The 19,776-nt window shown below is 30.9% G+C and overlaps 2 protein-coding genes across 4 annotated transcripts in view; both read right to left on the bottom strand.

Moving 5' to 3' along the window:
- Window positions 1-8,292: 8,292 nt before the first annotated feature.
- Window positions 8,293-16,159, bottom strand: LOC140062727 (uncharacterized). Its single transcript, XM_072109050.1, has 11 exons — window positions 16,073-16,159; window positions 15,708-15,821; window positions 14,629-14,733; window positions 14,081-14,181; window positions 13,336-13,392; window positions 13,072-13,138; window positions 12,352-12,396; window positions 11,920-12,110; window positions 10,983-11,060; window positions 10,194-10,269; window positions 8,293-9,878 (listed from the first exon to the last, which is right to left on the bottom strand). The coding sequence occupies exons 2-11, from the start codon at window positions 15,808-15,810 to the stop codon at window positions 9,739-9,741; spliced, it is 963 nt and encodes a 320-aa protein (XP_071965151.1). The 5' UTR covers window positions 15,811-15,821; window positions 16,073-16,159; the 3' UTR covers window positions 8,293-9,738.
- A 363-nt stretch (window positions 16,160-16,522) lies between these two features.
- Window positions 16,523-19,776, bottom strand: part of LOC140062841 (adhesion G-protein coupled receptor V1-like) — a 63,891-nt gene continuing 60,637 nt past the window's right edge. For all 3 annotated transcript variants that reach the window (XM_072109205.1, XM_072109207.1, XM_072109206.1), the window contains one exon: window positions 16,523-19,184. In XM_072109205.1, the coding sequence (XP_071965306.1) occupies window positions 18,642-19,184 (543 nt within the window). In that variant the 3' untranslated portion in view covers window positions 16,523-18,641. The remainder of the gene's footprint in view (window positions 19,185-19,776) is intronic.

Genomic DNA, 19,776 nt, shown 5'->3' with positions numbered 1-19,776 from the left:
AAGAAAGAAATGTGTTTTAAATGTTGTTTTACTCTTGAAATACTTACTAGCCAGCTAAAGTTTATAATTTACAAAGCATATATACGGTAGGCCTGTATCTTATTTAAAATATAATAAGAACCATACTATATTGATCCTTTATTTACCGTCACTCTTTGAACAGATCCAAACTGAATACCGCTGAATATTCTCCAATTATTTTCCTATAAAAATGATTTACTAATGTTACAATATTAAAATATTATACACATCTTTATTGTTAAAATTATTGGAATATTAAATGTTCTATCTATCTATATTCTATAGACGTTTGTTTCAGTTTTTATTTATTAAATTGTCATGGAGTTGAAGCAAAGAAATACAACGTTATCTACATATTACCTTTTTTTTTGTTTTTTTCTCTTTTGTGGCGTTAACCACTATTTATTCATTTCATTTCATCAACAGATTAATACAATTATTTCTAATAATAATAATAACTATTCATTGTTATTCTTACTTTTGTTTGGTTTGGTGTATTTATATATATATATATATATTTTTTTTTTTTTTTTTTTTTTTTATTTTATCAACGTTACTGTTCTTGGAATCAGAGCATTATTTCTTTTCTGTTATCCACCTTTTTTCATAATTTTCTAGTATTTTTTTTGTTCTATAATTCTCAACATCTAACATTGTGAACACTTAACTAATAAATGTACTGTAGGAGATACATTTACTAATGTTGTATAGTTATTTTCGGTAGTATTTTTGACATACAATTCATTTATACCCTATATACAGATTATATACATTATTTTAAAATACGAATAAAAAAAACAAAAACAAAAATATTAAAAATGCTTTTCTTACTCCTGTGTCTAGTTTTATGTCTCATGGTTATATTTGTTTGCTTATCTTCTCGTGCGTTACTTATGTTGCGTTACGTTTCTTTTTTGTTTTCAATATTAATTTATACAATTTTTTTTTTTTTTTTATTTATATTTCATATAAGATAAAATGAAACTGCCTATGTGTATTATACAACATTATTATGTAATATATTTTAAATAATCAGATTCACATCAATATAAATTATAATAGGTGGTTAAGGTAAGATCTTTTGTTTTTTTCCGCCATAAAAAGACGAGACAATGATCCGGTCCATTTGTTTACATTTTTCAAAGTATGTGCCTTGTAAACGCTGAAGCATCCAATAGAGAACATGTGGTCTACATATTTGTTTCCTGTACCTAGTACAATGTTTCGATAATTTGCCTCAATCCCAAATTTGTGCATGGTGTAAACGTTAATATATTCCCATAAGGGTTTTACTTCAGTGCATTCATAAAAGAAATGGGCATCATCCTCTACTACGTTGCATTGTAGGCAAGTATCTGTGTTGCTTATTTTCCATTTTAACAGCCTTCTTTTGGTAGGTGTTATACAATGCAATAGTTTGATGTTCAACTGTTTAAGTTTATTATCTTTAATATCTTTAATTTTTCTTTTCCATGTTACAGACCAATCGTTCTCCATGTTAAAATATGTTTCCCATTTTGTTTTACTTTTGGATGGTTCTAGACATTTTTCCTTAATAAAGAAAGAACATATTTGTTTGCTACTCATATTCAAACATCGAACGTGTGTTGTTTTTGAGTGCTTTTGGTTTTTATCCCTTAAAAAGATTTTCTCTTTCCATTCTTTTGGAATTGCGTTTAATACAATTTGCCATTCAGCAATCCAGTTTGATTTATACCTAAGCATATCAAGTAATTCATTTGCGTTAATGAACCTATTCTCAATTACAATATCCTTAATATTTCGCACACCTGACCTTATCCAGTTTCTAAAAAATATTGACATGTCATTGTATAAAATCATTTTGTTATACCAGAGTTGTTGATGCAATATATCATCATAACATAATTGACGTTTAGTCATACCACTATTAAGTTTGACTAAAATACATAGTATAGATTTATAGAAATCGGGTATGGCTTTAAAAATAGCATTTTTCTTATCAATATATGATATGTTATCAATAATGTCTTTTGGGCCTATTCTATTAAAATATGTGTTTGGCAGACATTTCCACTTTGAATCCTCATTGTTATACAATCTTTTAAGCCAAGATATTTTTAAAGATTTAACCTGTGACCTGAAATCAGGCGCTTTAACACCACCACTTTCATATTCGTTTATAAGAACTACTCTTTTAACCTTTTCTCTTTTTCCATCCCACAAAAAGTCAAAAATTATGTTATCAACACGTTTTAGAACACTTTCAGGCGTGTCTATAATACTTGCAACATAAACAAGTTTTTACCGGCCCAGCGTCTTTAAGATAATTATTTTTCCAAAAATGGTCTACATATTACCTGTTAAATGTAAAATCATTTATTTACTAGTTTTTTGTATCGAACGTTTTCCTAAATTGTACATAAAGTGTCGCTGAAATACTAGTTATATGAAAAATGCCACTCACCCACAGACCATCAAATGGACATGTCAGAAAGAAATTACATAATCCGTCATCCACGGAGTTGTTAACTGCCTCAATTTCAACAATGTACCTATCGTAACCTAAAATGGCACGAAATAAATAGTACTTTTTAATAACAATTTACCACTAGTAGACCAATATAATACGACCGCCATTTTGTATACAGGATATTTTTTTTATTCCATTATATTTATATTTCAGGTTTATAGTTATTCATTTATATAAAACTTCACAAACAGAAGGCAGCCACCAAAGGCTGAAACATTATGTATACAATGTAAAAAAAGAAGCAATTGAATAGGGATTAATTACAATAAAGTATTCGCAATATTAAAAAAAAATGCAATAATTTTGAAGGATTTTATGCTAATTAACACTAACCTTCCACCCTTGACCAAGATATGTTGACCTGCAATTCCCATTGAGTTAAGTTGTCAACTTCCGATAGTTGTATAGTTGAAAACTCTGTCTGTAGGTTAAATCCAGCAACAAGTTCATCATCTATTAAGATACATCAACATACTTCCAAATGATAATGATCAATTACATATTAGTAGCATGTCTCATAAACCTCAACACCTGAACAAGTTGGCTGCAACTTTCCGGCCTACCGGGTCGAAATGTCTTCTCAGGGCGATTCATTGCTAAGTTGTTTTTACGGTTTTTGCTTGCTGTGGCCTAGGATCAACGCTATGATAGACACAATTTAGATTTACGCCGTGAGAGCTTGAGGTTTTGTCGTCAAAAAGCGACTCTCACGTGTATAACCATCCACAGACAATAATACAAAAGCAAAGTGGTTTTTTTTTGTGCAGATGTCATGCAAATCAATCGCCCTCAAGTGGACGAATAAAAATTCAGCATTGTTATGCGCGGTATTTGAAAGCTTTTCTGCGCACACACTATGTGTTGAAATCAGAGATAGGCTATAGGTCTATGAAGAGGAATCAGTACAGTGTATATTCGGCTACCAGAGATTGATTAGAACGACTGCTAAATAATAGAGTCAAGCTTGCATTGAATTATAAAGAAGATTGTTAAATATAGTCCATATTTGTCAACCTGATTATGTTTGTTTACGGTTCCAAAAACCTCTTTGTCCAAAGCTCTGTCTACACTATCAAACTTTATGTGACAAAAACTGTGATGTCATATCACTGCCATATTGAAGAATATCACTGCCATATTTGGTCACATCACTTTTGGTCAAACTAGTTTGATAGTGTAGACAGAGCTTTATTTCAAGTACTCCTATTCGGCCTAGACCAACATTGGTCGTAACAGAAATAAAATAAAGTTTTAAACGTTTAAATCTGATTACCTTGGAGTTCTTCACTGCAACACGTCTGTTCCGCAAGAGACAATGGTGAAAATAATGTGATGATAATATAAGTAATAAACCAACCTCTCCATGACATTCTGAAAATCAAAGGAACAGTTTTGTGCCAGAGGTGCCACTAAAATATATACACATAGATTTCATAGATAAATCACAAAACTAAATAATCTTTTTATTTTAAATTTAACAACATTTTACGTTTAAAAACATTCTGATAAACATTAACGAAGTTTATTCTTCGAACTTAGGCTACATAAAATTGTAATTATCTTTCTTCGTTTTTATTAACCGCACCGATTTTCTGATTTTCCTGGTTTTCCAAAATAACAGATGCGACCAATCTGCGTTTTCGTCACAAACGAATTGAACATTATTTGATTCACTGGAAAATAGAGTAACGTTAACAAACAGTTCTAGAATATATTTCCATTCAAACAGTAGGCTTATAAATGCTTAATTAATGCGTTTTCGATAACCGACATAGTATTCTCCCAGTATATAATTATATATATAACAGTTTTCATTGCAAATTTGATTAAAGTCTACACTGTGATATGATATTGTCTAAAACATTTGACCTTGTTATTTATTCTTCCGTCAGAATAATTGTTGTTATAGTCTTAGGTTGTGATTATATGGATTATGATAGCTTACATTACTCATACCACAAATAATTCCATGAAATTAATTTATAATCAATATTTCATTATTAACTATAACAGGGAAATGATTACTGATTACTGATATTGAAGTTATAATGTATTTGCCTAGCCGAGCGTTTATTGAAAAATGAAAATAACCGAATAATAATAAAATAAAACAACTAGCTCATTTGGTAGGTCTTCATACAACACCAGACTCTGCTGTATCCCAACATAATGAAAATGTCTTAACTCATAGGCAAATTCCGAAATACAGCATCTCATGTGTTTCACATGTGATGTTACAAAGCACGTGGCTTATTATTTTATTTTGACACCACGCTACTGTACTGATTATTTTTATTATTGATTTATAATTAGTGTAGAAAGAACTCATCTACCAAAGAATATTTACAAAACCTGACTATTATTCTGATGTTATTATGACTATCAAAGCTTTTCAAAATCGTAGATACGCCACTTTACAAATAAAAAGAAACGGGTATCTTAAGAAATTATATGCAGATAATTGTACGCTAACAAATATAATGAATGTTCGCTATACGTGGGCAAAAAAACACGTTTCTGTTACTGTATCTTACTGTCCACTAAATAGGCCATATCAGGCTACATATTCAGTAATATACTATCAAATGAAGAAATAGTTAATTTTATTCTTACCTACCTTGTACTGGCTCTATATTCCAATTCTCTATTGACGTCGGTTCAGTGTTTTTAATAACGAATAATAATATAAGTTATAGATACAATGAATAAAACAATCATATGTCACTACTAACTGGTCAATGCGTGTAATACAGTGAAAACGTCTTAATGAATTCCACACTAAACTAGAGAGGATTACATAGATCTAGTACACCACTTCACAACCGGATCTTATAGTCTAAAATATTGTTTCCATTGATTTGGAATGATATTATAATAACCGGAAGTTTATATGTAGGATGTAGTGGCGATTATAAGCATGTTTATGCTTTGGAAATGTCAGAGTTCCATGCCTACGAATTTAAAAATAATGAAGATTCATATTGAGTGTAAATATATTAAAATTAGCATCAGTCCGTTGAACTACTTCTAGCAAAAACACATTTTTTAAACTTTTTTTCTAACGTATTTTTGTATTTTAGAAAGAGAAATAGAGTACTGTAGGCTTGGCACATCACACATCATATTAAACTTTGAAAACATTTTTCAAGTTTTTATTTATAAATTCTTTAATCGAAGATTTTGAACTATTTATTATGTCACTTAGGCCTACTGAAAATTTGATTTTTGGGTAATAGCTAATTTTGTCTGATAATTTCTCAGTTAAAAGGTCTATCCGTCAGGTCTATCCGTCATGTCATTAATTTACTCCAACAATTAAGTGCTATGGAAATTTCTCATCGGTGGGTGAATGAATTGAAACACATTATGTTCTCTCTTCGTGAAACAGAACCTTTACTGCCAACCTATGCATGGTTTAAATAAAGTACCACACAACAGCAGAAAAAAAGACAACAACAATTAAAAAGAAATCATTACACAATCATCATCAACAGATAAGTCTATCGTTCTCATGCATTATTATCAACATCTCCGCCATTATGCCTCCCATTATCCAGGGAGTTGTAAATAAGTAAAGTAAATAAGTTATAGAACTCCCTGCATTATCCACCTTTTAAACACTATCACAGCTGCACTTTCACCATTATCACTCCATCATCAACGTTCAATTGAGAAGTTGAGAAAATCGTAATTGAATCAATTGTATTGAATCCGTTAAGTTGATTGATTTTTAATATGCCACCATTGTCATATATTGTGCATCACTCTGCCCTGGTCATATTAATAATGGTGTATACAATGCGATTATGATTTCGTTATATCGTAAACAGTAGAACCTCTCAGGAACACTGTAAATACAACATACTATCCTTTTATGGCGGAGGAACCGTAACGGTAAGTTTAGCCAAATTGTATATTTGTATTCGATCGCTAGTAACAATTGTATGCAATTATTGGTATTTTCATGTGGTTGACTGGATAGTACACACTATAGCAGGCCTGAACTAATATGCTTATCATCCTTCTCCTTCGTTGGTGAATAACTATAAGAAAAATAGATCTTAAGTTTTCCCAGGGAAGAGGTTCATTATTGCCGGGTTCTCCATTATCACACTTCATGTGACAACATAATATTATGATGCACCCATATAATTGGACACTATAACATCATATCACTATCATATTGGGCATATCACTACCATAATTGGGCACATCACATATTTTTTGACAAACTAGTTTGATAGTGTATACTGAGATTTACACGTGTGATAATGAAAATTCTTTTGTTATGAAAGATTATTATCTTCATTATTTTCTCACAAATGTTATATTGTTTTCTAGGAACATACGATAATATTTAGTTTCATAATCGGTTTGAACAAATTTAACACTTGAAAAATTTGAAAACATTCTAATAACTTAAAAAAAACCCCATTGTATTTACAGATGACATTTATTTCAAAATGACTGTCGAAATAATCAAGTAAATTAGGTATATACACTGTACGTTTATGGTGCTTATTTTTATAGATTATACTACATTATATAATTTGTGTTCACAGGACATGAAATATCGTTTAATTTTGTGCATCCTTCTTGCTTTTGTGTGTGGTGGTATACTATCAACTTACGTCCCACATTTCAAGATAACACTAACTGTGGGATACACCAACCAATCAAAGATCACATATCGTTCAAGGATGAATGACACAGTAGAGAAAAGGTTAGAGGCAAAAAACGAAGTTAAGAGCCCAAATGAGAGAGTGAGAAATATAAATGATATTTTTGAGAGAACAAAACTTAAAGAAGATCAAAATAAAGAATGGTTTGACAAGAGAAATCAACCAACAGGAGAAAATGATACATTTTTGGAGATAGACACAGTAGAGAAAAGGTTAGAGGCAAAAAACGAAGTTAAGAGCCCAAACGAGAGAGCGAGAAATATGAATGATATTTTTGAGAGAATAAAACTTAAAGAAGATCAAAATAAAGAATGGTTTAGCAAGAAAAATCAACCAACAGGAGAAAATGATAAACTTTTGGAGATACTAAATATTATTGAAAGAATAAAAGAAAGAAACGGACATTATTAATAAATATTCGGGTATTGTGTATGTATACATTTTATAAAAAGCTTAAACGCTTTCTACGATAACACACTGCCGCCTCAATAGATGAGGAACAAGGAAGAGGCAAACAACATGAATGGTAATTCAATTGCTTTTTGATAGTGCCCATATTAAGAGGTTTTCCGTGGATTCACCACACCTCACGAACATCTAACTAAATAACTCTGGTTCAGTTTTTGGCAAAATGATTTCCACGCCTGTTTAACAACTTGCCTCCAAATGTTAAAGAAGTTTAAGTGCCTTGTACCTTGTGATTTGTTTTACTACTTATAAAAGACGAAATCCGTGCTCGCCTTGCGAGAACTCTACCTAATGGAAGACCTGCCGTCAAAAAGTTTACCTTAGGATTGTAGTCACATATCTCAAACTTCCATTTAAGTTAATAGCATGTCAAATACGTGTGCAACCAAAACAAAATTAAGTTTCTTTCTCATTAACTTGTGTAGTTAAATACGTATTGGTTACTTTTCAGGTGTGAAATGTGAATAATGAATATCAATTATTTGATTATAAGTTGTAAAATATAGGTATGACAAAGTTATGTTTGGTAGTTGCTTGGAAATAAATAATATTCTGGATATAATCCTAAAGGTATTACTGAAAACGTATTGTTTCTGTTATCATGACATGTTTGATTTGATTTGATTTATTTCGGCATCAGTACATAAAATCACAGAGATACAATTAAAATTGGCAAATATAAAAATACCAAAATAAAACAAGTATGCCAAGGATAACTCATAAAAGTCCTCTACGGACTTGTTTCCAATGAGGTCCTTTGAAAGAACAGCAAAAAAGACAAACAATGCAACATATAAAAATTACAAAAAACAGCAAAAAAGGACAATCGAAAAAAGAAGCGCTTATTAAATAGTTTCTAGAGCTAGTGAACGTTCCTGTAGATACTTTTTAACTTTACTTTTAAAACAACAAACAGTTTGTGATTCCTTAATGTTAATTGGTAAATTATTCCATTCCTTAATAGCATTGTAAAAAAAGGTCACATGAGCCATGTGATAACAGGAATACTCGTTATAACAATGCTTTATACATTTAAAAAAAGATTATGTAAAATCCAGGCCTACAATATGTTCTGATTCCCGCTAAACCAGTTCGCCCTTGAATGTTAGATCCATCTTCGCCAATTACATAGGCTAAAGATACCGTATCTTAAGACACTATAGTGCATATAATTTTTGAGCTAACAAATCTACTGGATATTCGGTAGAAATGACGTCGTCGTATTTAGGCAAAAAAAAAAACACGTTTCTTATTACTGTATCGCAATGAGGTAGAAACATGAGCAAGAATACAGTATTGTACCTACTGCCCGTAACATGTTTCATTTTAAATTTTATTTATGTATTTATTTTTATTTTTAAAATGGTACTTACATTTCTATTATTAGTTTGGTTTTATTTAAATAGTTTGTCATATTATTTATTCAATAATTCGTAATATACTAGACACTTATTTAATTATAAATTTCACATTTTAACATTGTGTTTTGTTGATAAGGTACATCCATTTGTTGACACAATGATACACAACAAACAGTTTCAGTAAGAATCATTTGTTGAAATAGAAATATATTTATGAATTTTGAATTGAATTGAATTGAATGGAATGAAATAATCTACCTATATGTATAAACATATGTACAAACACAAACAAATACCTAACAAATATACATTTTAATAATAAAATACAAAATAAAAATACTTACTGCAAACTATCTAGATTGAACCTTAATATAAAGCGAATTAACCAATCACAAGCGACAGTTCGAAAAACCCATCGCTTTGGATTTTTCAACTGGCTTGCAGTCGCTTCTTGAAATGAAAGATTGCTTTGCGAGAAAATTTGGGACATTATCTATTCTATACTACAACAAATAAACCCATAGTTTGTCTTTAAATAATAAAAAAGAAACCATGTGTTTTACAAAACCAATTTTGTAGTAGGATAGTTAGTGTTCTAATCTGCGCCCCGTATATTAAACCCCGTATATTACACTGGGAAAAGTAAAATAAAATAACTTGTTTGTGGGCAAATTGACACTACTAGTAACTGTAATCAAGTTGAATTGTGAGATTCCTTATACATTAACCATGCAAACACCAAAATTGAAGCCACTGCAAAGATTACGGCAGCAGAAATGATAAGAGCTAATGCAACTGGGTCCGGGTCCTGTTCATTCGTGAAAATAGTTGGGCCTACAAAATGCAAATCAGTGAATGGTTAATACATAATTAAGAGTGTATTTCTTTTTTTATAAATAGTCCTATGATATAAATTTAACAAATAATCATTAATCATATTTTACTGATTGAACATTTAATCCGTCGCTTGAATCAAATATGTCAGTATAGGCCCATTAAGAAAGATTTGCTCGAAATTTGGCCGTGGTGGTAAAACTTTCCATCGTGCATCTAAACAGATGGACGTGCAATGAAAATAACGCGTGCCACCTGATAAGATACTACTTACAAATTAATTTGGTGTGTTATAAAAGATTATGAAAGACCTACCACTTGTATCGAATCCCCTACTAACGGTTGGCCCCCGAATATTAGATCCATCTTGACCAATTACAATAGGAGTAATCTAAAAAATATAGTTTTCTGTTACATTATAAACAACAATGGTCAGAAATTACTGATCATTCGCAGTGTTTTAGTATTTCAGTACGAATTACGTACTAAATTATCATCATGTCACGTTTGATTCAAACATTATGTCAGGCCTGAACACTATAAAACCATAATGTAGTTTCACTACTGAGTTGCCAACTCCAATAACCTCTTACAAGCCACACATAATAATATCTTTTATTGAGAATTTAGAAACAAATAGTTTTTTTAATCAAATGACCAGTAACCATGTAGTATAGTAACCTAGGTTTCGTACGTCCTCTTTCAGATAACCAAGAATCGACAGCCGATTCTCGCACAGTATAGTAGAGAAGGGAATATGTTATAGTCACAGACTATAAATTGTAGATAACTGCATATTGTCTTCAGACAATAGTACCTTTTGTGTTCATCCGATTCTCCTGTATCATATGGATATTAAGTGGAAATACAACATCAGAAGTGTTACGTTTCACATGTCTACTGTTTCACAGGTCTACCTCCTAGTATCATATACTGTACCATAACCTACCTTTAATCTAAACTTACAGGCATTACATGTGATAAAAATGAGATGTTATACTATATATAGCAAATATTTTAGTACGTGTATGTGGAGATACAGCACTAAGAATCGGGTAGAATGATGGGTGGAATGATGGGTGGAATCGACTCGGTTTTACTTACCTCTAATTTGTAATATGTATAAAAACGCAGATTGTTGAATTCTGTATCAACGCGTCCTCCCGATTCATATGAAATATTCTATGCAGAAGATTAGGAATTAAAAAAAACAATATAATTTTAAATGTTTAAATAAGCAATACATAGTGGAAATACAACAAATTACACCAAGTTTGAACCGAACGTTTGGGTTTCTCCAGAGAAAAACATTTTATTTGTTTGGTTTTATTTCAGATCTGTTTTGTACAATACAAGAGAAAAAATACCAAAAACAATAGATTCAGGACAACCCAATTATTTTTATAAGAAGGATTAGTTTGTGCATTGGGGTTCCTACAGTTGAATAAAAAATCAGAATACAAAAAAAAGTAGAAAAACACGGTCGAAGAACAAGCATGACTTTTATTTGTGACTATTATGGAACGGAGTTTCTGAAGTGATTTCTAAGTTTTATTTTACAGGTAGAAAAGAGTAACACTATTTATGAATATCGGTAGAACATTTCAATTAGAAATACAATTATATAAAAAAGGAGAATTGCAAACAGTTTTTACGGATGACAAAGTAATGCTTGGTTGTTCTAAGACTATATCTCCAATGAACTTGATTACATTCTTGCATAAGGTAATCCGGACATAATTGATGATAAATTACCAACCTCAAACTCATCAACATATCTTTTATCCAAAAAAATAAAGTAAAAAAAATCCCTTTCCACTTTTCCATTAAGTCTATTACTTTAGATATAGGTCTACTGGACTCTTCAATTGCTTTTTTTTATTTTCTTCATTAACATAACCGTAACATTTATTCCTGCTCTTAATCTCGTTTTCACATCTCGTTTCAATTAGTAAGAATATAAAATAATCGTAGATGTTTTTTTAGCACAAATAAAGGCTTTCAACAGTTCCTAAACAAAGAATAGGATAAAAAAACTTACCAGCTTTATTTCGTTTACCACTGAACCGTCTTCAAAATAAATTAATTCATAATACTTAAGGGGTGTTTCTGGGTTGATGTGTACTGGTTGACGCCATCTTATAAAATAATTCGGGACTTCCATGTCGTCGTCCAACGGCGTACCGGTAGTGGAAACTCCAATTTCAAATGGCTGTCCTACATATTGTACGGCTAAAAACCAAAATAGGTGTGGTAAATAAAAAAAAAAGGGGAAAAACTGTTTGCAAATGACTGTATTACAAACTACGTTCAGAGAAATGTTAACAAGAAATATTTCATAAATTATAAACTAGATGAAATTGTTTTCACATTTAAAGAGATGTGTTGTGTTCATTTTCGATTGTATAAGTTGCTATATGTAATGTATATGCTTTAAGATAACTCATTATTCCCATTTGTAGATTTTACCTACCTTGTTCTTGACAGAAAGCTACACTGCCTGTCCTGTAAATACAATCTGAAATTAATATGTAAACACAATGTAAAAGAGATGGTATTATACATTACAAAAACTGGTTAAAATATATTTTCATTATGATTTCAAGTAACATTTACTTATGTTATGCCATTGTTTACAGGAAACATCAGAGAATGTATGAATGAACAGACAATATATCATTATAGTGCTGTTACGCCGTACCAACCGAGTGTTTTAAAGAGTCACTATCCAATCGGATTTGAACAATACAATGAAAGCCCCAATGGTCTAATGGTTAGGACATCTGCATATCGGTGAATAGTTTAGACTTATGTCCAATTATTACTTAAGCTTGGTTCCCACTAGAACGTAACGCAAGGACGTAAACGCAACGCAAGCGTTTTAACCAATAGCAAGCGAAGTTATAGACAATAAAGCTTGGTTTCCACTAGAACGTAACGCAAGGACGTAAACGCAACGCAAGCGTTTTAACCAATGACAAGCAAAGTTATGGACAGTTAGCAATCACAAGCGAATAAGCCATCGCTTGTTATTGGTCAATTCACTTGCGTTGCGTCTACGTCCTTGCGTTACGTCCTAGTGGGAACCAAGCTTTAGCAATCACAAGCGAATAAGCCATCGCTTGTGATTGGTCAATTCACTTGCGTTGCGTTACGTCCTTGTGTTGCGTCGCTAGTGGGAACCACGCTTTACCTGGAGTATTACGGGAACGCGTAGCGTATGGTCCTCTTTGTACTTCTCCAGGTTTTATAAAATAAACCTACAAAAGAAATAAATACACACGTAATTAGGACCTACTTGAAAAATGAATATGGCATCATTTATGTACAGAGAATAAAAATCATTTATAACCACTAGGGCTATGATTACCATAAAATACAACTATACAGCAAGTCTGAGAACTATAATAACGAACTATATGCTACAAGTTGAATTAAAACTGCAGAAGGAAATTACCTTAAATCTGTATAAGGAACCAAACTGTAATCCGTAAACAGCTATCTCGTTTTCATCCTGGGGAGAATATAAAATTGAAAATCAAATTGATGTGGATTTCCCAGTTTACATAATGTGTAGGCCCCTATGAAAAATAGGCACACAGTTAGCATCCAGAAAAATATATCATAGCTTTTATCATTAAACGATTAAGACATAGATAGGGAACAGCTTATTTCAATAGCTAGACCTAAACATTGGAACTATCTCCCTATTAAAATAAAAGTTTCTGTATCTTTAATTACTTTCAAAAAAATCTGTAAAACGTTTGCTATTAGCTTACTTTTGTTATGCTTAATATTTTATCTTTTTCGTTTTTTTTATACTTTTTTTATTGTTTATTGTTTTATACAGTATTTCTTTTTATGTATTGCTGCATATTTGTAAGGGCCCTGTTGAGCCGTGAAAACTGCTTCTATTGCGAGGAACAGTTGTTGTCAAATAACTGAATAAATGTGTATATGAATGCATTTTTTTTATATCACTCCAATATTCAGCTTCCGATACACGTCTTTCAGTCTACGACAGCTCTTATGCATGATGCCATTTGTTATAAAGAATGATTATAACATTTATTTTGCGTTGATAAAACGTACACACAAATCAAATGTAAATTATAAAATAATGAGACAGACTCTGGTACACAAGCATAATTATAAAAAACTACAAGGAATATATTACATTATGAGAAAAATAAACAACTTACGGTAGTATTTCCTTGTAATGTGCACGAAGATGAATTACAATCTGAGTTGTTACCCGTCGACGCACTGTAAGGCTCAAACTCATATTCATATCTATCATAACCTGTTTGATAATAGGATATTTATTATGGTACACTAATTCATTTATAATAACAAATTGATTTTATAATCAACATTACTTTTAACCATAGGCCTACATCTTGCCGATTGAATATTAGTTGATATTGGTAACATAAAGTAATTACTATGCATGTTTTAGTGTAATGAAAACAAGTTAATAACATTCTCTGATACAGTACATACACATAAGGGAAAACACATGGAGTGATGTAAGATTTGAAGAAAATATCCTTCTTCTTATCAAACAGAATTTACTCTTAGAAAGATGTTCAGCTAAAAAACACTAACTGTCTCCAATTACGATGAGGTACATGAGCATGACACTAGTGGTCTTTATCTGTTTCTGGTAGGCCTATATACATTGTTGGAGATCACTGCATTCGGTAAGTTTTACACAATATAATTTAATGAATAAATCATTGCGACTAACCATCTACGGCTTTCCAGGATATATTGGCTCGTAAGTCCCAAAACGAATCGTTCAGTTTAACCGCATGCACGTTTATGTAAATACGATAGCCTATGTCGTCATAATCTGTAGTAAAAATAATGATTACAGTATCTTGTACAATTTTAATACAAAAAAAAAAGATGTATTGTTCCCCTGAAAAAATAATTCTTGTTGAATATGCCATTTTAAATGCAACATATTAGTTATCCACTTTGACCAAAAATTGGATAGAAAAAAAAAAATGTATTTACCTGAAAAAACTGTAATTTAAACCAACAAATGGTCAAATTGGCTGCGCGGCCAGTCAATGGGTTTTTGGTTGAATTTAACCATTTATTTTGTCGTTTTATAAGTGAAACATTATTTATTTTTCTATTAACTTTATTAAACCTACAAAATAACATATTCAAGTCTGATGTATTAATCTTAATTTGTTCATGTTTTTAGGGACAATACATCTTTAAATCTGTTACAACTTTACTTCTTGATTTACTTATGTTACGGATTATGTACTCAGTATGATTTAATTATCTGAAGCGCTAAGTCATTTTGTAATCTTTCTTAGGCCGGATGTATCTCTGAAACGGTGAAACCTGTCGGTTATACCAGAGGTAGGCCTATTTTGTAATGTTATCGGAGGTAACGACACGGAGGTATAAGAATTACCTCGAGCACTTACCGATCCGGATAAGCTTAAATCCATTCTAGTGCATACTAACAATGCATGATTATGCATATTATTGGAACATGATATGGATACTTAAATATTTAGATAGTAACTTAAAATAGTATGTTTAACAAAAACGTTTGTTAAATATATTTCATTACACTATTCAGTACATTTAATATTTATTATTATTACAATGTTGTACGACTACAATGGAAATTTTTTGGTACACTTTTGTTTTTATTTGTGAAATTGATTATTGATAATAAACTATCGGTATTTATTTAACAATAACGCATCAACGTGCACTTTTATGTCACCCATAACACGTCAAAAGATAACGAACGCATGTATATAAAATGTCACAAAGATAATTTAACTATGTATTCACCTTCTAATTTGTCACAACATGTTTGCTGCGCTGCAGACAATGGTAGGCATATGTAGAAACAGCAGATCAGAACAATCAAGACAGCAACGTACCTTCGTATCATTACGATAGTATCTATAGCAAGTTAACAACAATAACAATTCATTTTACAAAAACAACACTGGATGAGATAGTGAATTATGATCCAAATAGATGATCCAGTTAAAATTCAGTGCGGTCTATTGAAATATGGGTTTGGTCTTTAGACCTATATTACTACACATCATAGAGATATTATATAATATCTCTATGTACACATGTATGGTAGATAGGGCTACTATACTATGATTATGGTTAATTATAACAATATTATTATTCATTCTTACCTTTTAATCAATAAAAATTAAAACTCTTTCTTGTATCGGACACTGCTAGGCTAGGCCGAAGTCTAACAGCAACTGTCTAAATTTAATTCCACAAATTCAACGCTTGTTTTTGTTTATAACCGGATTAAATGACTAAATGTGCTGAGATCGTGCAATAGTAGGGTTATGCGATATTTTAATTCTTTTGTTCCGTATTCTATTAGACTGTTAAATGATTTTGCATAATTTTTGATGTATTGCAGCTTTTTATTTTTTATTTAGTTAATTGTAGTCTTATGTTCATACTTGTACATTGTTAAATAATATATAGTGTTTTTAAATATTGTAATTAATTTTTTTTATATGAAACGTTTTTATAAATTTTTGTACAATTTTGTGAAAAGCACTCAAAATATTTTCCTATGTGGACGAAATAAAGTTATCAAATTTATGAATATATACATTAAACCACAACAACCGGATTGTGGGTTTAGAAACGTAATTGTTAATCAATAATTAAGCTCCGGGTTAGTCATAAGTTGTATTGTATTGCTGAAACATGATGAGACATGCGCAACGCGCTAAAACGGGAGATTTACGTAGGCTACAACCTTGTGGTGTACAGCATTTTGTTACCAATTGTTTGCCTTTCAAACAGATATTGAACAATTCAAGCCATAGTACAGTATGCCTTGTGTAAATAATCCGCTTTCTGACGTAATAGCAGGCATTGAATACATTTGTCTCTGTAAATATAAAACGCAGAAATAAGACACTATGGAACGCGAAAACACCAACCCGTTACAACACGTATATATAAAAAAACCAAAAAAAATACACCATACAAAACAATATTAGATAAAATGTTTCAAATTCAAAATCATTTCAAAGCAGATACATATTGCGGACAGCACATCGGCATTCATAAGAAACTATTAAGTACAATTTAATTACAAAATCTGATAAGCTAATATTATAAAACCATTAGGATAAAAGTTAAAAGAGACTCAAGGTGATTAAATGGATGGAATGTGGGTTACAGAATGAAAGAATCTATAAAACATTATTACAATTTCAAGAACGTAAATTAATACTATAAAGTAGGCTATGAAGTAGGAACACATAATATTTGGTTTAAGATATATTTTTCCAACGTATATCGTATTCATAGAATAATACGATTTGATTTGTTGCTGGAATGTTTAATGTACTGAAATCAACTAATACTTTACATTATGAATATGGCGTAAGTTTTAAAATCGTCACTTACACTATGAACAATATATGTTGAAATAATTAAAATTAATAAATGAATGAAATAAATGTCATTTCATTTCATCAAGTCTTTATGGACAATATAAAAAATGGACGGCTTAAGGAGACAATTTTGAGTTAGATGAAAGTACAGTTTAAAGTCAAATATAATACGGTACATACTTCTAAACGGACGGATTAGAATTTATTTTGACGTTCCTTTTGGACGGTATTAACTATAAATACGTTTTATTTCTCGAGCATTAAGCAATAGTGGACGGTTTTATAAAGAGAGGTATGGTTTTTAAAAACTATTCATGGTCTACCATATATATATAACAGCCTCATGTTCATGCATACGAGTAATGTAAAGAAGAATATTAGATAAATTACATTATAAATATGTTTTTAAATTCAGTTGATTGTGACATGTTGTAAAATAATTTAAATTTTGTTTAAATAATTTATATACAACATAACATTGTTATGCAAATTAATTCTAATATTATTAATGTAAATTAAAGATTTGTATATTAAATTACTAAAGTCCACATGATTGTCATTCATAATTATACAATTCTTCTGTTATACCAGAATATAAATACATTAACCCTTGACCTATTATGTAATAAAATATTATTTGCTGCATTACCTTGAAACCTATAAAAAATAACTACTATAATATATTCTTAATATACACGCACAAACACACACCTACATTATAATAAAATTTGGCTAAGTTATAATCTATTACAAATAGGAATGTATGTTAGACAAATTATCCTATGCTGTAGTCGTGCCTCTAAAAGTCTGGAGCTGCACAAGACATATATGACTAGAAGGGCCAGAGAGTCCCTGGCTGCTTCACCCAAACATGCTCATTCCTCTAATATACATTACTGTATCTGAAAGACATAGCTGGACAGCCATAGTCACCCTATATATTGACCACAAATTCCAACTATATTATATAAAAAACACCACAACTTTAAATGACTCATTGATCAACAATGATTCTTAACGTATCCCAAATTAATGTAAACACTTTATATCAAATCTTAATTTCAAAGAGACACCATAAATTATAATGTTGATGATAATAGTGTATAATAATAGACATAATTATTAGTAATAAATGAATACAAAATCATTGTACAAAACGAAGCAATAAATAAAAAAGTTATTAATAATAATAAACACAAAAACCAAGCAGGTTAAAATTATTATTTAATAAAAAAAAAAAACCAAACAAGCAAAAATTAATACATTTGTTTAAAAAAATACATATTTACATATAATATATATTTTCTTGAAATTAGAAAAGTTGGTATTAAGATCAAAGGTGGGTATCAGCGATTGAAATCCTTTGGAAACCATAGGGGTCATCAGGGTCATTTTGGGATCCAGTGTCACGTGACACATTGTGCCAATCACTAAGGCGTGAAGTTGACCGTTGGTCTGAATACGTATCGTCCTTTGCTGGGCTATATGCACCCCCGGTTTTAAGTGCAAATATCAAATCATCAAAATCTTGCGAATCGGTTTCATCTTTGTCATCGATTTCTGGCGGAAATACCGGGTTCTGATGGAATGATGGTGTCGGGTTCTGATGGAATGATTGTGCCGGATTTTGATGGAATGATTGTGTCGGATTCTGATGGAATGATTGTGCCGGATTCTGATGGAACGATTGTGTCTGGTTTTGATGGACTGATGGTGTCGGGTTTGGTTCAACAGGTGACACTACTGGATTCTGATGAAATGGTGCTGGTGCATACATGTTGCCATTCTGGAGGGATGAACGCTTGCTTCGCTGGCTTTGCCGACTTCTGACACTGTGATGGCTCTGGTTACCAACAGACTGGGCATCCCATTCCAACTATAAATACAAATACTATAATTATTAATACTGTACCATTATAATAATTTTATTTAGATTTTTTTTACTATCAGCATTTTGGACATTATTATTATCTTATCATTTTTTTTTAATGACAAATACAATTAATAACAATATATAATATACTTATTAATTTACAATTACCAATATTAATATATACAAATTAAAAACATATATAGTTAAGAACAATAGAAAAAAATAAATATACAGAAACTGACTATTACTAAAACTAGATAATATAAAACAACAAAAAAATGTAATGATAAATCTATTACAAACAGTGTACAAAATACTACGATTGAAATTTACACATAATATTATAGTTAAAAGAGTTATTCGAGAGGTTTCGCAATCTTACGAATACGATAACGAAAACGGATACGTCACGCACACGTATTCGTTTTTGTAAGCCATAAAAAAATCTGTTTCGCATGGCATCGAAATATTGAGGCGCGTCCAAAATATGACTGCGGTAAATTTGAGCGAAGCGCAGGTACGTGTTGCTTGGTGCTTGGCTGCCTAGGCCTAGCGTAACATCAAAGCGAGTGAGGACTTTAAAAACTGCTATTTA

Source organism: Antedon mediterranea, chromosome 11 (assembly GCF_964355755.1).
Source record: "Antedon mediterranea chromosome 11, ecAntMedi1.1, whole genome shotgun sequence".
NCBI classification, from domain to species: domain Eukaryota; kingdom Metazoa; phylum Echinodermata; class Crinoidea; order Comatulida; family Antedonidae; genus Antedon; species Antedon mediterranea.
The sequence above is the reverse complement of the archived record's forward strand: the minus strand, read 5'-3'. Positions and strand labels throughout refer to the sequence as shown.